General features: G+C 45.2%; 1 protein-coding gene across 2 annotated transcripts in view; it reads left to right on the top strand.

The window, feature by feature from the left end:
* The window catches only part of LOC125891272 (protein bicaudal D homolog 2-like), a 45,418-nt gene that overhangs the window by 12,680 nt on the left and 11,359 nt on the right, over positions 1-21,379 (top strand). For both annotated transcript variants that reach the window (XM_049580400.1, XM_049580399.1), the window contains exons 2-8: positions 6,560-6,772; positions 15,996-16,148; positions 17,093-17,307; positions 17,396-17,642; positions 19,997-20,254; positions 20,386-20,589; positions 20,683-21,231. In XM_049580400.1, the coding sequence (XP_049436357.1) occupies positions 6,560-6,772; positions 15,996-16,148; positions 17,093-17,307; positions 17,396-17,642; positions 19,997-20,254; positions 20,386-20,589; positions 20,683-21,231 (1,839 nt within the window). The remainder of the gene's footprint in view (positions 1-6,559; positions 6,773-15,995; positions 16,149-17,092; positions 17,308-17,395; positions 17,643-19,996; positions 20,255-20,385; positions 20,590-20,682; positions 21,232-21,379) is intronic.

Below are 21,379 nucleotides of genomic sequence, written 5' to 3'. Positions count from 1 at the left end.
TGTGCACAGCCCAGGGTTCTTTAGCTCGCTGACAGAAACATAATGACTGTTTTTACCCTGTAATAACACAGCAGCCAGTCCATGAACACTTATATAGCACCCTCAGGCTGACACAGACACTATAATGGCAGCGTGGAGCTCGATTGTCCTTTCTTTGCCGGTGCTTCACCTTTATAAATGAGATATAATTTCTCAAGGCTCTTGTCTTTGTAAACGTGTGATGAATACAGATGCAGCTTGTTTGAACTTGACGTCTGATCTTAACAAAGACAGACTTCACACAGAGTCTGTAATGCTGACTTGTGGCCTGTGTAAAGTCAGAATAAAATATGAAGTGTAGTTTTCCCCAACCAGGTCTGATGAAAGCAGTAACTGCTTCTTAATCATTACAGCCTGATGTTAGCTAGGAAAGTGTGTGTAGAGCTCCTGCAGCCCAATTAGGCTATTCTGATATTTTTTATGGTTGAGGACAACTTCCTCAGTGAGGCGTGTAAAGGGCCTCATGAGTCTGATTAGTACACCGCTTGTATGCGGAGACCTGTGTGTATGTATGTATGTGTGCGTACATGTGTGTGCTTTAATTGCATGGGTCTACCTTCTCCCAATGGCTCCATCCCCCCTGGTGTTCTCTCCTTCCCTGTCCTGCCCTGCAACTCGGGAGATCCAAAATCTGGCACAGCTTTGTGGTTGTTTTTAGGAGGTCAGCCAGTCCACTCGAGGCTAAATAACTTCTTTTTTTACGAAATATGTATTTCTCTAACCTCTGCTTTCTTATATTCTCTGTAGTTTATTCCTTGCCTTTGGCATTCTGTGCATCGCCTGTACGTGTTGACAACATGAGTTGCATACAGTGTTGGTGGAATCCCTACAAGGCATGAAAACACTCGCCTCTTCCTGCTTTTTCTCCAGAAGGGAGAGCAAGCCTCAACACGGCAACACCAGGTGCTGCATTATGGCTGACTGCAGGGCACACTGGGAAAATTGGAAATGGGATGTGTGTGTGTATGTGTATGTGTGAAATTGTCCAGGCCTGTGTGTGAATAATAGCCCAACAGCTCTGTGCTATGCAGCGAATCAATGTGGCTGTGCGCCAGGCAACAGCTAATATCTCAGCCTCCCTCGTTCGCATTTCTCTCCATTTCTCCCTCTCCTCTCTCCTTCTGTTTGGCACATACAACGCCTTGCATATATTGAACTGTTAAATATGACAAGTTTGCTCCAGAATTTTTCCTCTTGTAATTTTGCCATAATAAATTCCTGCTTGGAAGGTCCAAATTTTAGAGCCGCTGATATGGTGAGAAACTGTCAGTAAAGCGAGAAGGGGAGAATTTAAACAAGCGGAGAGTTAATCGTAACCTCCACGGATTTGCCAAGGGATGAAAGAGAATGTCTGTCTTTTCAATTTCCATCCCACTGAGGGGTAAAGTCTGAGGTAAATAATTAGCTTCTCTGTTACTCATTATAGCAAGTGTCATTGGCTTTGGCATAACATGCGCTAATCAGCAACAGTGCTGTCAGTAAATTGAGTTAACTTAAACAAGCATACGCTGCCACGTGACATGGTTTGAATTCCAAACAGATTACAGTACACTGAGCTATCATGTCCTAATGAAATAAATGAATTAAAGTGTAGTGAGGCTGGTTTGTGTAGAATAGTGGGTCAACCGCCAGTCTAGGTCATATATGTGTTGCAGGAAGCCACTGGTTCACCAAATGCCTTTTAACTACATCCCCCAAGAGATCTTTGTTATGAACAGTTGTTGATGGACAGCTAAATATAGAATCACCACACACCTCGAAGCAATCTGCCTCCTCTACATCGCTGGCTGCACAGTGGCCTGTGAATAAAGAGAAGAGTCGGACTGAAAGAGGGCAAAAGAGAGCATGTCTCTGTTTATCATTACTAACTGTGTGGCTCCACGTGAGCTGCGATTCACGAGGCAGAGGAATCCATTCAGTGTGTTTTTTCCTCTCGCCCTGCTCCTCCTCCCCTCCTCCGCGATCGCCTACAATGACAACTCTAACACTGACTGGCCTTCAGTGTTGCAAGAACACTGTTTTGGCGTCCAGGGTCAACCCCAGCTCGCTCACCATCTGTATGACTAACTAAATTGATCTAAATGACATAGTGTCGTATTGTTCGGCGTTCATCACAGGCCGTCTTTGTCATCGCTCAAGAATGCCGCTGTAGAGACTGTAGAGAATCTCAGCTCAGCATCAGCCCACTCTAGTTCACAAGTCTCGCCAAATGCATTCTGATATCACATTTCTGCATCTCATGGCTGTGTCGTCTGGTATTGCAGAGTAGGCACGCCCTGCTGTGACCTATCTGGCATCATCTAGTGAGATTATCATGTCAGCATTATGCTTTAAAGTCAGTGTATCTCACTGTCTTTTTTTATTCTGTCCAATGAGGGAATTTCCCCCACAGCATGCAGATGAGACTGTGCCAAAACACATTCTCACTAAATGAGACTTTTGTTGGCTCCATTTTTTTCCTATTCTTATTCTCTTTTGCTTTTCACTGACCTGTCTCCTGTCAGTTTTATTGGTCTGGAATTTTGGTTTTATTCTTCACCAAGTTTTTTGTGTTCATGCATGTCTTTAATTTCATTTTATTTTGAGGATGTATCAACCAATAGAAAATACAATGGTCACTGGGTCCCTAATTCGTACAGCTAAGTAAAGGTTGTGGATAACTTCTATGGTTGAGGTTAGCTTCTTTCAATCTGGCTCAGCAACAAAGAAGCTGTCCGACTTCTTTCTCTGTCTTATCCTGTTTCCATTTCTCCATTTCCGTCTGCCTCTCCTCCTGCAGCAAGCTTTATTTTCTTATTAAATCCAGGCTGTGAGACCACAGGGGGCTAAATGGAAACTTTAACAATGAGATGATTATAGCCGGACCAGAGATAGACGAATCAGATCCAAATCCGGAGAGTTTCCTAATTGGGTTTTGGTCTTAAGGCAGGGGTTTTCAAGATAACTCACCAGTGCTGATTGAAATACTCCTCTCACTTAAATCAAGCCCTGTGTACAGACCATGTGTGTGTATGTACCCAGTTGTTTTATTCTTCAGGGTCTGAAGTAACCGTATCTCTGGATACATCTCTTGCTTCCTATTCTCGGTTCATGCCACAGAACAAGGCTTTCTGCTAACAGTAGAGAAACTGAAAATAGAACTTTGCATTCGGTTCCTTGAGCTCCACAGAGCCTCAGAGACTGGCAGTATCGATCTTCCCTGTCAAAGACCAAAAGCCCATCTCCCTTGTGCTCTTGACTCAACGGATCAAAGAAACATGCGCAGGAGGATTTGAGTGGGGGAAACCACAGTGAACTCTGTCACCTTTTTTTATCCCTGCTTTAGCTTCCCTGCGCCATGTAAGGTGTTAGCAGCAGGGCTGTGGCCCTCAGAACACAATGTTTAGTGTTCTGCCTTTATTACTTAACTGGGATCATATAGCAATAAGATGTGATTGAACGCTGAGTCCTGATTGTCTCACTTTCTAATCAGTGGACTTTGCCTCTGCAGGCTGTGTCTTTGGTCAAATTAAAGGACGACACAACGACTAGACCGTGTTCCAACATGTTTTGAACACAAACACACAAGCAGTCATGCCGTCGTCACGTAGCAACATTTGTTTTGCTGAAAAATGAACCTGTGGATAGTGGATTAAGCTAAAACCCTGGGTGTAAATTAAACCTTATTACTAGAGAAACCAGTGTTTTGATATAGGTATTACTTAAAACTCAGAAAGCAGGCATAGCAACATACTTCCTTAAATTAGTCTGCGTTGATGCACCCACGCGAGAATCTTTATTTATACCTTTGAAAGTTCCCATATGTTGATCTTATGACAGTCAGAGCCTCTGATGGGGAAGTAATAAAAATAATTCTGACGGCAGAGAGAAAAAGAAGTGAGATGAGCAATGACTCGTCTCATTATATCAGTCATCCTCAATCACATGATGCTTTTGATCAGTGATTATGTACTTTGATCTCCACATGGCAGACCCGCCCAGCAGGGTGTCTAACCTCAGTCCATCATGTATGCACTCATCTGGAATCAGACACCGGGCTCTGTAGAGGGATAAATCTCTTAAATTATTGACTTTTCCTTATGTTGCATCATAACGCTAGCCATAGCTGTCCGCATGGAAATCCAGTCCAGACAGTGAGCTAATGATTAAAGACCTGCTTTTGATTAGCTTTACAAGAGATTGATAATCCACACTCGCATGTCCAATGTAAAAAAAACCCTGCAACATATGGCAAGATAAAGATGAATTATAAATTGGGTGGGCAGCTCACTGTGGGATTACAGGCTTGGTCGCGTGCGTCCCCAATTTACCCTCCCCTAAAAGTAGCATAAACCCACGCTTGGAGAGTTGAGATTAAAGGCATTGGGTCAGAGGGTTTTTGGCTACGGCATCTACTTTCTGTTTGAAGGACAGGCCTCTTAGATTGGGTTGATTGGAGTCCCTTCAATATCCACCACCATACATCGAGATTACAATGATGGGATTCCCCTTTTCTGATTGGGTTAATCCTGTCTCTCATAATGACTTTCTAATCAAATGCTGGTTGATGGTGTGATTTTTGGAGATGGGGGAGGTCATGGGGAAGGTATTCAACAGATACTCTTATCTAAAGTTACTGGCAGTAGGTGTTTATTGACAGAGACTTTGGCTGTCAATAAACATCCATTTGAACCTTGGCGATAAGATTATAGAAGCACCTATCATTGGTTAGGGTGCCATGATTACTAGCTGTTTTATTATTTTAAGATGACGTTTGTTTGGTCCATAACATGTCAGAAAACTACCATATCAGTTTCCCTATACCCAATGTGATGTTTGCAGATTGCTTGTTTTGTTCAAACAAGAGTCCAAAACTCAAAGATACCAAGTTTATAATCACATAAGACAAAGAATAGCAGCAAATCCTCACTGCTGAGAAGCTGGAATTTGGCAATATTTGGCATTTTGGCTACAAAAATAACATTTAATTTAAGTCAGTCATCAAAGTAGTTTCTTATTTATTTTCAGTCACTCAACACATCGATTAATGCCCTCATTTCAGCTCCTCAGTAGGTATTTGACCCACTGAAAATGTCAGTCATCAGTTCATCTGTAGAAATGAAACAGTCTCGTGACATTCTTTGGTAAGTTCGCACCATCAGGCATGTGTCTGCTTCCTCGTGTTACTGACACAGTTTGCAACATTTCAAACTGCTGTTGCTTCTAAATAAAGCACATCGCATCTCAGTATGAGGGTTTGTCAGTTCATCCCTGCTATCTCCCCGTGTGGGTTGTCATCTTTCCTGGAATGTGAGAGATACCGCAGCCACCCTGCACGAGACATGATGTCACGCACTCCTGTAACCCACTGAAACAGTTTTACGCATATTCGTCTAAGTCCCGCAAGTAGGCCAGTTCGACTAATGCAAATTTCCAGATTTTCCTTTCTCTAAAGGAATTACTGGGATTAATACGATACGCAGTCAAACAGAGAAAATCCCGCAGCAGCCAGTCACGTGCAGCTGTAAGGGGGTAGCAGGTCACAGAGACGAGAGAGTGCTCTGCAGCTGCAAACAAGGTCAGATTCGGCGCCTCAGGTGATTTCAGATTACTGCCAGCGCTCGAGCTGTGAGGCGAGATGAGAATCAGAATTTCCATTGGATCACTGGTGGTTACAGGATTGGAAATGAAATCTGTAATCAGGGGGATGATTATTTTGAGAAGGCGGAGAGTAGCCTAACCTAGATTCTGCTGCAGTTAAGGTCTCGCTCTGTCTCTGCCTCTCTGTCTGTCTCTGTTTGACTCTCCATTCATATTGTGCTGCCTTGCAGGCCATTAAGAAATTAAGGTCAAAATTAAGGCAGAACTATTTATAGTGAAACTGTGCTTTCATATTGCAGTCAAACCACATGCCTGATCTTCTTTCAGCTGCGGATATCTCCCGACAGACGGCAGAAGCCTATATGTCTTCTTTAGTTATTTAATCTTCATGAATTTCATCCTCTTCAGACAATCCGTAAAAATCAAATCATATCTGATGACCTTCCCATACTCTGCTATGATCTCCTAAGGTATTAAGAGCATTAGAATACAGGCCTCTCAGGATCGCCTAGACACTAGGCCATTTGCTCTACTTTGCCTGTTTGGTTTTCCCATCTGTGGAGTCACTTCAGAGCACGTGCAGGGGAGGCCAACTTCCTGCGGGTAGGGGAGGGAGGGATGGGGGAGCTAGGGGGAAGACGGGATGATGAGGCCCAGATGGAGCCTAACTGATTATCTCTACAGGCCGACGGCAGTATTTTGGGAGGTTTTTGAGCCCCGGTCCCCATCTGAACCAGAGTAGTAGAGAGATTAATGTCACTTTAAAATGGCTGAATCACAAAGCAAACTTTTTCAGGTACAAATAACAGTACAAATAACCAGTTAATGCTTCATCCACTGATTTCAATGCATTTCTAGTTTGGCCACTAAATTACCTGTCTTTGTCTTTGCACTATAGCTTCTAAACAACAGCTCTTTTCCTCCTTTCCTGTCTCTCCAGGCCTTTGGACAAGCCTACACCAACCACAGGAAAGTGGCAGCGGATGGGGAGAGCCGCGAGGAGTCTCTCATCCAGGAGTCGGCCTGTAAGGAAGCCTACTACGAGCAGAGGGTCCTGGAGCTGCAGACCGAGCTCCGCCAGGCACGCAACATCCTCACCAATACCCAGTCTGAGAACGAACGCCTGAACACCATCTCCCAGGACATGAGAGAGGTAAGAGTCGGGGACACACAACCAGAATTAAAACTGAATTATTGCGGGGTTTTAGAAGGGGTTACAGTTTAATCTGTTCAGTTCAGTCAGCTCGATGTGGATCACAGGACGCAGCTAATGCACGCTGCACGTACGATGAAACATCAACACAAGATGGCTGATATAGTCACTTCAAAGAAGGCTGTGTATCATGGCGATCTTCTTCCTGCGTCAATACTTTGAAAATGAACTCACTTCTGGGTTGAAGCAGAGGGTCGTGTGTACTCTTGTTTGCCCGCAGCTATTGAGAACAATCGGTGTGTTTGAGTATGTTTTTTTTTTTTAACTGTGAAGCAGATCACTGACCCATCTAAAGCCCTGTGTGGTTGAGCCCTGGAGGAAACAGGGATATACAGCTTTTCACTTTTTATTGGTTGCAAAGAATAGTTTAAAGTGAAGAGGCAAATTTTCTGTAGCCTAACATGAAATGCTGCACGCACATTCATCAACCTCTGATACAGGTGATACCTGATGACTCAATATAGTTGTTTATGTCTCTTTAATTTAGGGTGTGATGGCAAATTCAACAACTGGTGTGTTTCTGACATGCTAAGACAAGACTAATCGCATGTTCGTAGGACAGAGACAAGGCTGACTGAAGCAACACCTTGCCTTCAAGCTTAATGTGATGTTCTCCGTTCCTATTGTGAGGCAGGGTGGAGTTATAATTACAGGCAGAAGGAAAATGCTGAGTCCATGGGAAACCTGCTCTACTGCAAGAGATGGCGTGCTCCTACATGACAAATTAATCAAATAATATTTCACATTTGTGTGAACTGTTCCATGACAGTAGTGCTTACCTGTTAGCCCAACTGTGACACAAGTGATATGCCTCATTATAAGAACTCCACCCCAGACATGCACTTCACCAGCCTGCTGTTAACCGAAACCTGTTTTGCTGAAGCCATGTCCCTAATGCGGAGCATGCTCTTTACAAATTCCAGCAAACATTTTCATACTCTCCTCCATTAAGCTTCTCTAACTTTCATAATGCTAACCTTTATTGTCTGCGCCCCACTTTGGACAATGTCTGACCTCTTCACCACTGCCATTTACATACACTCACAGCTAATTGACCTTATTAGAGGAGACAAGTGTGCAGTGCAGAGCGTGGGTTGTGTGGCTTCACCAGTGGCTGTGCATGTGTGATTTTGCATGATGGAAGTGGTGATGAGCAGATTAATTTAACAGGAGAGCAGCACAGGTTGAAATTACACTGACTGAGAGGCGTAAGGAGCTTTGAGGAAGCCTCTTTGACACAAAGGCAGGGAGACATAAAAGGATGAAAAGAGATGAATGGAGTCTGACAGGAGGGCAGAGGGAGCCTCGCACCTTTAGAGTTTCTTTGGTCCGTGCTCCCTTGACAGCCAAGTAAAGGCAGGAATAATAACTAGGGGGTTTGAAGTAGCAACTTGTTTAAGAAGAGAAGGAACAGACTGCTCATGCTTGACAGAAATCACGTCTCAAGGTAGGTGCATGGAACAACACAGACTGCACCAGGAAGATGCTCCATTTTCTGTATGATCTTAGTTATTGCATCATATCAGTATGTTGTGCAGGGATTCTTCGGTTCCAACAACACTTAACCACAACTGCATTTTGGTGCAGAAACATCAGTGTTGTTCCCCGTTCCATGCATACCTCTTCACCCATGCACCAGTAGATCCAGTTAAGTAAGTAAGTTGTTTTGTTTAAAGAATCAAAAATGTCCTCTGGGCTTCACATTTGGCATTCTGCAGTATGACATTCAGCACTTCTTCCCTCCTCTGTATAATGCTCTCACTATGTGATAGTTAAACCCACCAGTGTTCCAAATCTTCCCGTGTTTGTGCACAGCAGATTTAGCTGAGTCCTCTGTTTTTGCAGGTCAAGTCGGTAATTCCAGTGTAATTGGGAGGGAGGGGGGCAAGTTAAAATGGGGCTCCCCTCTGGAGTGAGACTGAAGTCTTTGGCAGGCAGCTGCAGGAATCACTGCTGATTTCTGTGAGTCACTGCTTGAGAAAGATGTCAGCGGCGTTACTTACTGAGATTAGCGAAAAAAGACTTAAACATGGCATGTCCCTCAAAACGACTTAAGTTCCGGAAAGCTCCAAATTCCACTATAATTAGGTCAGCTGCTGCTCAGCTCTGCGTCTAAGTTGGTATAAGTTGGGCATAATGGAAGCCAGATGTGCCTCACAAGACATGATTTTGAAACAGAGTGTGAGTTCCCATTTATGAAACTTTACTGCCAAGAGTCAGCTTGATTATTACTTTCTGCAAAAACATTGTGCCTCTTAAATCTCCCACCAGAAGTCATGAAATTTAAGAGAAAAGCAAATGTAGTGTTTGCTGTGTATGTGATCTACAGCTTAATGTAGCTGGTGTTGCACTGGTGGTCTCCATGATGGCCTTTCTGCAGGTGCCATTCCCATTATAAACACCCGATGCAGCACCATGAGCCCCGGCCAGCGGTAATTGGCTGGATAAAAGCGGCTGGAGTGTAAATTGCCTCATGTATGGGAGATAATGACACCCTTCCAATGGTACTTCTGTGGGTGCTGGGAGGAGTGTGTGTGGCAGGCAAATGGAGGGAGCCTGGGCACTGACGCTGGCATTGTGACCAGACTGACGGGACTCAAAGAGGCCTTTGTCTCCTGGGTTTCAAATTAGCCCAAAACCTCATGCAGGGAGGGAAGGAGTGGGGGCACTAGGAGATGATGAGAATGGTACGAAAGAAAGAGAAGGAGGCCTGAAATCCGTTGGAGAAGGAGAAAGGCTTAATGAGGGTAAATTCAGCACCAGTGGTGGACTTTGCTGCTTCCTGGGACAGCATGGCTAATCATATTGACTCAGGAGGTGGATCGAATGACTCAATTTCATCATGGAATCCAGCTGACAGTTGGGCTGTAACTGTTGCCTTTTGTGTTTGGTTTAAAGTGATTTTTCTCCTGCGTTTTTCTGTTCGGTTAAGATACATTTAAGGTGAGAGCTTTCATTGGATCAGTGCAGCTGACAGAAAGCTTCCAGAAGGCTTACAAAATGTAATTTGGCTGCGTGTTATTCACAAATCACACACTCGATAACGACATTAATCCACCAGTCTACAGATCTGGAAGCTTCACTCTGTGTAAAATGGCTTTTGTCTATGCACAGGCCAGTTCATTCACAACCATTTAGTTACAGCATCTCAGCTGTGTACTGACATCACATCCAAACCTCCCAGGCAGGCTCCCATGCCAAAGACTGGAATGTTAGCCCTGAGCACCGATAAGACATATTTCACTGTTACGCTGCAGTCTACAGGATTAAACCTCCACAAAGAAGCAGTAACATTGTGAGGAGGCGCGCTGTAATAAGCATGACTTCATTAAATTCAATCTCATGTCTTGAGAGGAATGTGCCTACAGTGATGGCTGCCATTATCCCCACAGAATGAGGATCCCCATTGCCTGCCTCTTAGCAAATTATCAAGCAAAGCCAAAGATAAAAATGCTGAGAAGTGTTATCATTGTAGTCCTATCTTTACACTCTAGGCACACTCATAAAAAATTGAATGCGTTTCCACCTCAGCATCACCACGTGATCACTTGCAGTTTTTCCTTTCTGCATTTGTACCAGCGAGGATGCTGTGCTGACACACTAACTGTTGCCTTCCCTCCATTTAACAACTGTTATCCTGAAATGATTCCCTTGCTCGGACCATTTTCCCCCCGCAGAGACATAAATTACAGCGTTGTTCTTGTTGTCAGTCACCATAATGTGGAAGCCATTCACATGTTTAACATGGTTTTTCCACCTCATTAATGCAGTCGATGGAGCTGTCAGACTGATGTCCCCTTAATTTAAGTGCTGTTTCATTAGCTGGATTAAACACCTGATAGAGGAGCAGGGGATTGAGAGAGGAGAGGAAGGTATCTGCACTGATGGGATGAGTTTAGAGGGCAGAGGTGTAAAGCTCATTGAGAGGAAGCCCATTGTTGCTTTTGCAATCAGAAGAAATGAGAGTGCAGGCGGTACATTAGGACATGAGAGCAGGACTCTGGTTGTCACGGCAATGCTGGAGCTTTACATTGATTATTGAAAGGTCAGAGTTGAGTAGTAAAGGGATCCGAGAAAGGTTGCTCTTTGTTTGCTATTATTATCATCTGACGTGAAGCTAATGTAATAGGACTCCTAGAAGACTCTGGGGTGTTGATGTCGACTGCGTTATTATTTCTTGACACAAATGCCAAGACAGATGACCTCCTGTCCTGTGCTAGTTGGGAGGAGGGGAGAGAAGGTTAAAAAAATTGGTCTCCAAAGGAAAAGACACAGACAGCAGAGGAATATAAAAAAGAGAAGAAGATGAATGCTACTTCATTTTCCATTTCTGCAGCAGCCATCACTGTCACGAGTGACCCACAACTGGCTCCAAAACCTCCAGATGTTATGTAGGTTATCTGGTCACAGCACCCAACACCACCTAATCATACTCTCACTTCGGTTAGCTGCCTCATGAGTGGCATGTCTCAAAGATCGACAGCTATTTTTAGCCCTTTGGAGGGGTGCGTCTCCAAAATACATTGCCAATGATCCCTAATAATATTTGTCTTTTGGTAATGGCTTTAAGGAAGCTCTGAAAGTGTGTCGTTCTTGATTTAAATCCCCGGCTGATAGCACTGAAGAGGTTTTCTGTGCTGGATCAATACATCCCAATAATACACACACAAACATGCCCACACATTCACTTCAGCTAATGGGTGTGAACATGCTCACGTGCACATTTCTCCACTTTCATCCACATGACCTCGAAATCACTAATTCACTGTTAAGTGCACGCAGGCACACTTTCGCCCTGTGGGCTTTTCCACAGTCACACAGTGGGCAGTGTACCATCAGCGTCGCACTTACAAGGTTCCTTTCGCTTTTTAGTTTTTAATTGTCTCGTTGAAAAGTGCGACCTTGACGGGGTTTTTTTTCTCCATAATGGAGTCTGAGAAGGCTGAATAGAATGACAATTGCTTGCAGCGAAGAGGAGGATAAAAGCAGATCTGCTTTCACCCACATTCTCGTCTCTGACAGTAGCAATAGGCCCCTGAGCTTCATTATTCCTTTGCTCTGTCTGAACCTATACTGGGGGGGTTGGTTGAGCTGTTGTGCATCTGTGATTCATTTCTCGTCCATCCTGAAGGTAATCCTGGGATGTGCTCGGCTTGGTAGAGTTAGATTTAACTCGGGCTGACGCGACCTTGACGTGCTGCAGAGCCTATGGGACATATAAAGTTTTTTTCTCATTAGCGCACTCAAGACCAAAAGTGCTCGCTGGAGCACAGTATCTCCAGACATCTACAGGCAGATGTGAAATAACTGTCCGTGTCAATTCTTTCTTATCTGAAAGACAGATATGATGGAACTAAAGCTCAAGCAGGAGGAAGGAATTCAACTGTGACTGATGTATGGCCTCTAAAAGCACACTGACACACGCAGAGGAGAGATGGGAGGTGGGGGGGAGTTGGAAAAACGGGAGCAGTAGTGTTGGTGAAATGACAAAATAGAGGTCAGTGGTTTTCGAAAGAGAAGCCGAGAGAGGGTTTTTAAAAAACAGTATTGACCTGCAGTGGGTGTCATACCATCTGGGAACCCCTCTGCACTTTGTAGGAATAGTAATTTGGCGGAAAAATCTGGTGTAGTGCATTCGACTGAAGTGCTAAGTGGGCAGGATGAAGAGTGAAATAGAGGTCAGCGGAGTGAGAGTGCAACAGAGAGAGAGGAGAAAGGAGATAAAAATATATATTTACACTGAGCCCGTCTGCACCATTATATCAAGAATACAGTCTCGTGCCATCTGGGAGTCTGGGCAGCACTTTCGAGGGAACCAAACCAGGGGGTTAAAAGCTAGTAAACATGGATTTGCTGAAATGCATATTTTCAAAAATTCTTTGGAGTTATTAAGACCGGAGCAGAGCCTTTAACAAAGCATTAAAACAGTCCTAATCTACACTTGCGGTAAGCCTGAAACTTTGCCACTGTGGCTTACTCAGTGATGGAGCTATTTCCTATAGAAGTGGAGGTTACAGTGGCTCTAACACATTTGAGAAATTACTCAGAGCTTTGGGGAGATTTAAGCAGGCTCAGCCCCACTGTGCTGTCAAAAGCAGTTTAATGGCAAAAAGAAAGCTTTGGAGCTGAAAGTGACCCACGGAGATGTGTGCTCTCGTGACTTTGTGCAACACTGTTTGACCTGGTGAGGGCTCATTAGAGTAACACATGCACGCACTAGTCCTCACTGCGGTTTTAACATCTAAAATGCATTTGCCTCTCCTGCCAGTTTATTGTATCCTTGTACAACTTAGTGTTTTTGCTGCCACCCACTTTGCATGGAAGCGACACATTTGCCTGTGTGTGTGTGTGTGTGGGTGTGGGTGTGGGTGTGGGTGTGGGTGTATTCAAGCAGCTGCCCAGACATCACCTGTAGTGACAGCAGGCAGGAGGTCATTACAAACCACACACATAGGTCCACGCTCATGAACAGCCTCCCACTGACAAACTCTATTGGTGGCCCCTCAAACACGCAGACATTCCCAGGGGAGACGTGTGCACCTCATGATTAAGTATGATTCACACTTTGAAGCAAGGACGCACATGACCAACCCTGATGAGTCTACTCAAATCAACTGTCAAACAGCAGGTCAGTGTAAACCCCGCCCCCTCAGTCTCTGAGGGACTCAGTGCCACAGCGGATGTGGAAGCGGGGTGAAAGGTCACAGCCCTGCTATGCATTGTAATCAGATTGGAGGAGGATCCTAATCAGGTTCAGCGGCGGCCTGTATTCATCGGAACCAAACAGCACTGACCGTCCAGCTGAGGCACATAACCATGACCAGGAAAAGACCTGAGCAACCAGCTGGCACAGCTTTGAGTTAAAAACAAGAGATTACTCCTGCAGTGTGGTGATTACACCGGAGATAAAGACAACAATTGTGGACATGTAGTTTGATACTCCTACTCAAAGCTGACAGCTAGAGTAACACAACCTATTAATGCTTTGACTGATACCAGCTCTCTCTTTCATTTTTTTTATTTGTTTTTGCTTTAATTCAGTTCACTCTCAGAAGTCAAAAACCACTGCATAGAGGCTTAGTGGGGGGACTGATCTGTATTGTAAGCTCATGCATTATTCAGTAAAGCACTAACATCAGGGCTTTCGCACTGCAAACACCCGCGCTCATTAGACATGCGCAAAGCCCCGATGAATATTAATGCACCTTCAAACGTCAGCCGCAGCACAGCTCTGCACATAGTGATTAATTATTACACAGAGCAAATGAGGAGCGTGTACTCTTCATCAGTGGGGAGTCAGCAACATAATGTTTGTCAGTGCATTCCTCTCAGTAAGCCAAAAAAAAAGCAGTAAATTCAAATTATAGAGTTAGTAAGTAAAACAAATTGTTTTTGGTTGCGTGATCGTCTCCAGAGACACATTAGTTAGATAATAGAGTGTGAATTGTTGTTGATTATTAATAAAGCTTTATTACTGTGTGATACTTTACTCAGTTATGAATAGTGTGTGACTAGGAAGCTGTGGTGAGGAACCAGTGACCCCTCTAGTTATTAAAAGGTGTGTCTTGCCGTCCGGATACCTGTCACCACCGGCTCATTATCCACGTCAATAAGTCATATTACTGATGCTCAATCTCAAGGGAGTGGTGACACGAGAAAGTCAGCAAAGCGAAAGCCTCTCAGGACCGACTTCCTGTGGTCGCCGAAATGATACGAGAGCAGGGATTGTGATGCGGCCACATGGTGACAGCGTGAGAGGAAGGGACCACCTGGCAAGGGATTGGGAGGCTAATTGTCTCTCTGGTATTAGGTTATCTCTGCCAGCTCTCCTGAGAGAAAGACACACATCTCACACACACACACACACACACAGCCATTAACATACACAGGCAAATCATATCCATACTGTAGATACAGAGACTGCCATTATTCATTTACCATCTCACGCACATGCAAGTGTACGCACATTCTGCACGCGATCAGGAGATAGCAACACTAGCCGTGTGAGAGCGCCATTAAATTCATGCACTTGCACACACACTGTTGAAAAGTTTCATGTTTGCTTGCACACATGGACATCCAAGGTCAGCTCAGACATCGCTGAACACACAGTTCTATTTCACATGCTTTCCCCCACTTTCTCGCATTTCACACACACACATGTTCGTGCATTCAGTTCAAAAAGGGTGAGGCCCTCCCTCCTTCAGCGAGTATCCCCTTACTTGCGAGCTTTTATCTGCTGTTTCTCTTAACGGCCGCTGGCTAAGATTTCCCCCACCCAAATGTGCCGTGGGGCTCTCATGTTTTGGGATGTGCCAGTCAGCGGGGATTGGAGGGCAGCAGCAGAGCCTGAAAGAAGAGGATGGAGGGTTAAACAGGGTGCTAGACGAGGTAGTGAGGGCACAGGTGGCTCAGTACGGCTGATCGGATCCTTCAGTTTGTGTCATAGTCTATAAGTGGGGGATGGGCATGTGTCTTACCTCTCTAACCTTTATATAATTAATGATTAGAGAGAGCCAGCTGCACTTACTGTATATAACAAGCGCTAGTGTTAGCTTGTAACTGGCGCAAGGATAGTCATGACACAAAATTTTCATATCATCCCTTCTTAAAATACGAGCATATGTCAGCAGAAGGTTGTTCTGATTCTGAATTCCCACTGAAATTCAGACACGTTTTACACAGCCTCCATGTCCTCAGTTTGCACTGAGTGGTCCTTTTATTCAACTGCACAGAGAACGAATCCTAATCTGACTCCTCTATAGAAAATTAGACCACTTCGATTCTTCCCAGCCACTGAATGCTTGTCACCATTAGAGAGATAAGTAGGCTTCAGTCTCTTTGGTGCCATCAGAGCTGGCAGGCAGGCACACTTGTGGCCCACTGCCCAGAGGGACACCTGGCACCTCCCGCTCAAACATGAACAGGCAAACGCACACTCACACATACACACACACGACACAAGACGTTTGGCCAGATGGGAGCCCTTTCTTATCTAGCGAGATTTAGAGCGTTAAAGAGCCAACGTGACACAGACAGTTACACTAAAGCAACAATATCCAATCAATCGCCGTCTCTCCCGCACTCAGTCAAACGAGATTGAAATAGTGGTCCCTGACATCTCTTCCTCTTCTTACACCGTCTATCTCTTTTGGCCCTACAGAACAGCCAGATGGTGGAGCTCCAGAGGAATCAGCTGCGCGATGACATCAAGGAGTACAAGTTCCGTGAGGCGCGTCTGCTACAGGACTACACCGAACTGGAGGAGGAGAACATCTCGCTGCAGAAGCAGGTTTCTGCACTCAAGCAGAGCCAGGTGAGGATGAAACAGTGCTGCAGCTCTGGATGCAGAAAGTTTGAATCATGCAGCAGAACATCCCCTTCTTGGTAAATTCACCTTTGCCGCAGGTTATCATAATGCAGTGTTGTTGGTTAGGCTTAATTAGACTGGTAGATTTGGGCATCTTGTCCATATAATTTTCCTTTAAACACACACATGTACTGTATACTATCTTACAGCCTCTCAGTAGCACTTTAGGCCATCCACCTCCCACTCATCAGCTGTCAGTCTGTCTCCTCCTTATCTTGATTAGACTGCCAAAAGAAGTGTGAGCACTCCAATATTCAGATTTAATCAGGATAATAAAAACATCCTCTGATTCAGGAAAGCGATAAGCAGCTGGTGTTGTTTTCTTAAATGCTCGGAGCTGTCGTCTGGTTGTAGAAGTGTTTGACAGACTCTTTCACAGCTATCATTCTTCAGAAAGAGATTCTTACACTTCGTGGTAGCAAACACACTTCCTGGGTTTAATCAAATGAGTGGAAAGGAAAAAAAATCGCCTTCGCACATCTGCAGACATGAAACAGAGCTGAATTTCCAAGTAGGATACTTCCATTTGATGTTAACTTTTATGCCTGAGCTGTTAATTCTTCCCATATGCCCTTGTCATCTTGGATTATGTTCTCAGTGTTCATCAAAGAGGGCATGAAAGACAACAAAGGCAGCTCCTACTTTTTAGACATCCAATATAAAAAAGGGATTCCCAAATCCAATTATCTTAAAAGTAATTAGAAAGGGAAATTAAATGGATATGTTCTCTATTACCATTATCTTGAATAATGCCATTCTTTTTGATCCAGCTGCTTTGCCACACACAAACCAGCCTGACAGCTTGTTGTCGTAGGACATGCATCGAGTCGTATTTGTCTGTCTGTGGATCCAAAACACACTGAAGGTGTTCCCTCTCCTCTTTTTCCCAGGTGGAGTTTGAGGGTTTGAAGCATGAGATCCGTCGTCTAGAGGAGGACACTCAGTTCCTTAACAGCCAGCTGGAGGATGCCATCCGTCTGAAAGAGATTGCTGAGCGTCAGCTCGGCGAGGCCCTGGAGACCATCAAGACTGAGCGTGAGCTGAAAGCGTCCCTGAGGAAAGAGCTGTCCCACTACATGAACATTGGAGACACTCTGTGTCACAGGTATAAAGCACACAAACAAGCTGCTGACATGCCTCAGGATACACTGTAAAGAACACTAAATGACAGAGTTCCCATTTTTCCCCCTCAGCCCTCTCAGCATTTCTCTGGATGGTCTCAAGTTCAGCGACGACGCCTCCACTGAACCCAACAACGATGAGGCTCTCCACGGATATGAGAATGGCTTCACCAAACTGGCCAATGCCATCAACTATGACAACCGCATCTCCACACCCACGAAGGAAGAGCTGTTCCATCCTGCGCCCAGCCTCGTGGATGACCTGCTGAGCGAACTCAACATCTCAGAGATCCAGAAGCTCAAACAGCAGCTGATGCAGGTTTGTAATTAACTATTATGGGAAAACTGAAAACATTAGCCCTGCTTGTTTACTGCGGGAATGTTGCAGTGTTATTCAGCCTCACCGTTTTGTATTAAAAGGTATGGATACAAACTGAGGGGGACAGAGTTGTTCCAGCTGCCAGTGGATGCAGTAACTGGCAGGACAAGAAGGGTGTGACATTTTGACGACGTGTTATGTGTGCAACCTACTATTGGGAGATTTAAAGAGCAGCTAGAAGCAGTTAGCAGCTAACTCAAAGAAGCAGAACAGCAACTGAAAATGTCCGCATATTGGGGAGAAAACTAGGTCTAGGACTCCTTACCCTCTGAGAAGGAGACAAGATCAACCGCCATATAACGGACGTTAAATGATTGTTACTGCCATGTTATGCCATTGTTACTGTTCAAAAAAAAAGCGCTGCACGACACATATATGTCACAAAAGAGGCTGACATGGTTGTGTTACATATCACAGCCATGACACCTTCTTTGCCTCCAGAGCACCGGTGTCTACAATCACACAGGGGAGGCATTTTGCTAGTGCTGTTTAGTGCTCTGTAAAAATCAGGCGTGATGAAGGGACATTGCTGCAGGAGTTTTGCAGGATTTCTGTGTAAAAAGGAGCTACTGTTTGTCTGTTCACAGTAAAGGATATGGCTGATCTCTGAGATCTGCTTATACTGAATAATAACCCATTCATTCTGCAGACAAGTAACAACCGATGAATCATTTGCAGTCTGACAGATTGGAATGTAATTGACTTGTTTCAGCAGTGATGCGTTCACTTTCTGTGAAGGGAGGATCAGAAGCAAGCTGAGAGTTGAAAGAAATAAAGCACCTTGATTATTAATGTAGATATTCTTGATATTGGAATAGATTGATGAGATGTCTTTGCTTATTATATTATTTATCATACTTAGAATACTGTGTTGTCCTTCGGACAAGCTAGATTGACAGTAGTTGTCACAAAACAGCTGAGGATGGCAGGGCACGTATTCGAGTGGGGTGGAGGTGTGTCTGAGACGTGAGTGAGTCAGTATGTTTTGGCTACATCCTGACCCAGGCTGCTGCAGGGATCTAAATCCCCTTCCAGCAAAGTTAATCCAGGGAGACGCACACACCCTTCAGGCTCCGCTGGGCTGCGAGGCAGCGGGTGGTGGCACCAGCGGACCTGCCATCTGCTTGCTCTTCACCCCATGAGTCCAAGGCCACGCCTGACTGGGCACCATGGTTACCAGAAAGTACGGGGAACCTGTGGATAATGATTGTTTTGAGGTCTATGGGATTAAGGATTTTTCTTTGCCTCCCTTCATCAAACGTAAACACGGTTGCTGGATTAATGTGTAAAGTTGAAGTCACCTCTGTGCCGCACTGCTCTGGGCAGCGCTCTGGTTTTCAGCCTGATCGTTGTGCCGAATCTGGCGAGCTGTGACAAAGCCTTGTGTTTGATATGACCCAGCAGCGTGTCATGCTGCCTGCTGGAGCCTCCTGCCAGGTCATTCCATAGATACCAGGCAGGAATCAGAGCAGAGCAAACAAAAGGCTTCCTTCACTCATTTAGCCATGCTCTGTCCCTCTCATACCTTATCTCATTTTACTGATAAGGTACTCAAATGATCAATCCCAGACATCCGCTCCTCGGATACCTCCCTATTAGTCCCTGGCGAATTTATAAGAACATGCTATATGGATTCTGCAGGAGTAGGATAGGAAATAATGTGTTAGCTGCCCATAAGCTTTCACACAAATTAAAGTAATGTGAGAGTGTCAGCGCCAGTATTGACTTTATTCAAATTATGGACATTTTTTAAGTGTGACATGGGAAGAACATCATGTGATATAAAGGAATGTGAATTAGGGAAATCTTCAACATGACAAGCCATCTTAATTAAACTTTCCATCTCTTTTTGAAACATATTCCGCACTAATAAATAATGTATTCAGATGAGCATGTACATGATAATTACAGATCAGTTTTCTGAAATAGCTCAGTGCTTACATCAGCACAACTGTGTGCATGCGTATAAGACGACCCATCAAGCATCTCTGCCAGTGCTCAGCTGATCCCCGTCCAGCAAAGAGGCAAGGTCACCCTGACTCTGATGCTGGGCTACTGGGCAATGAGCCCTCACATACTTTGGCAACACAAGCCTGATAGTGGGTCGAGTTACCACATGACAGATAATCCACTGATTTAATATGATCTGTCTTTGGAGGAGTCATTCACACCATCAAATTACGGAGAAATTCAAATGTGAAATGACATGTGTGCAGCACTGTACTCTCATGACGGACATATAGTGTGATGACCTCACATCTGATCGCTCTGTGCACCACTGCCTCTCTCCTCAGATGGAGCGGGAGAAGGTCAACCTGCTGTCAACCCTGCAGGACTCCCAGAAACAGCTAGAGCAGGCTAACGGCGCTCTGTCAGAGCATCAGGAGAAGGTCAACCGCCTCACGGAGAACCTCAACGCCATCCGCAAGCTCCAGGCCAGCAAGGAGCGCCAGTCTGCCTTGGACAACGAGAAAGAACGTGACAGCCACGAGGACGGAGACTACTACGAGGTGGACATCAATGGACCTGAGATTCTGGAGTGCAAGTACAAGGTAGGAGACAAAGAGTCAGATTAAATTCAAAATCAGGTGATCGACATTTTGTCAAGTGAGAAAAGTCAAACTTCTTAGAGTGTGTATCGTCTTTGTTTATTCTCAGCTTTTTATATATTCTCTATCTCTAGGTTGCTGTGTCTGAGGCAGGAGAGCTGAAGGAGGAACTGAAGACTCTGAAGACAGAATACCAGGCCTGTCAGTCACGTTACGAAGAGGAGCGCACCCGTCTGGAGAACGATGTCACAACGCTGGGAGGGAAGCTGGCAACTCTGGAGAAGTCCTGTCAGTCAGAGAGGGAAGAGAAGGTTAAGCTGGAGAAGGAGCTGCGCAAGGTGAGAAGCTGCTTTTTATATTGTCATCCTGATAAATACTTGATTTGGTGTTTTTGTAAACTCTAATTTAAATTTGTCTCTCTGCGTCCTCAGCTGAGCGATGTGGCAGGCGAATCCCAGGGTAGCCTAAGTGTGGCTCAGGACGAGCTGGTCACCTTCAGCGAAGAACTGGCCACCCTCTACAACCACGTGTGCATGTGCAACAATGAGACACCCAACCGCGTCATGCTCGACTTCTACAAGGAGGGTAAGGGCGGTCGCAGCAGCCCAGAGGGCCGTGGTCGCCGCTCTCCCATCTTGCTCACCAAGGGCCTCTTCCCCGATCCCGCTAAGAGCGACCTGAGCGACGGAGCCCCTTCACCAGTCTCCTCGCTGCCTTCTCCCGTGTCTGACCACCGCCGCGAGCCCATGAACATCTATAACCTGGTGGCCATCATCAGAGACCAGATCAAGCACCTGCAGCTGGCCGTGGACCGCACCACAGAGCTGTCGCGCCAGAGGGTGGCCTCCCTGGAGCTCGGCACCGTGGCTGACAAGGACAAGGAGGCCTGCATGGAGGAGATCCTCAAACTGAAGTCCCTGCTCAGCACCAAGAGGGAACAGATCGCAACCCTGAGGACTGTCCTCAAGGCCAACAAGCAGGTCCGTTGTTCTGTCTTTTATGCACTCAGAGTGTGTGTTCATCTAAGTGGGTATCACTCCCAAACATTTGTCAGTTTTCATTGAAAGACAGAAGCAGAGGAAGAGGGTGTCAGCTATTTCAGGTCTATTCAGCTGTCACAGCAAATGC

This window comes from Epinephelus fuscoguttatus, linkage group LG7, assembly GCF_011397635.1.
Source record: "Epinephelus fuscoguttatus linkage group LG7, E.fuscoguttatus.final_Chr_v1".
Lineage (NCBI taxonomy): Eukaryota > Metazoa > Chordata > Actinopteri > Perciformes > Serranidae > Epinephelus > Epinephelus fuscoguttatus.
The sequence above is the reverse complement of the archived record's forward strand: the minus strand, read 5'-3'. Positions and strand labels throughout refer to the sequence as shown.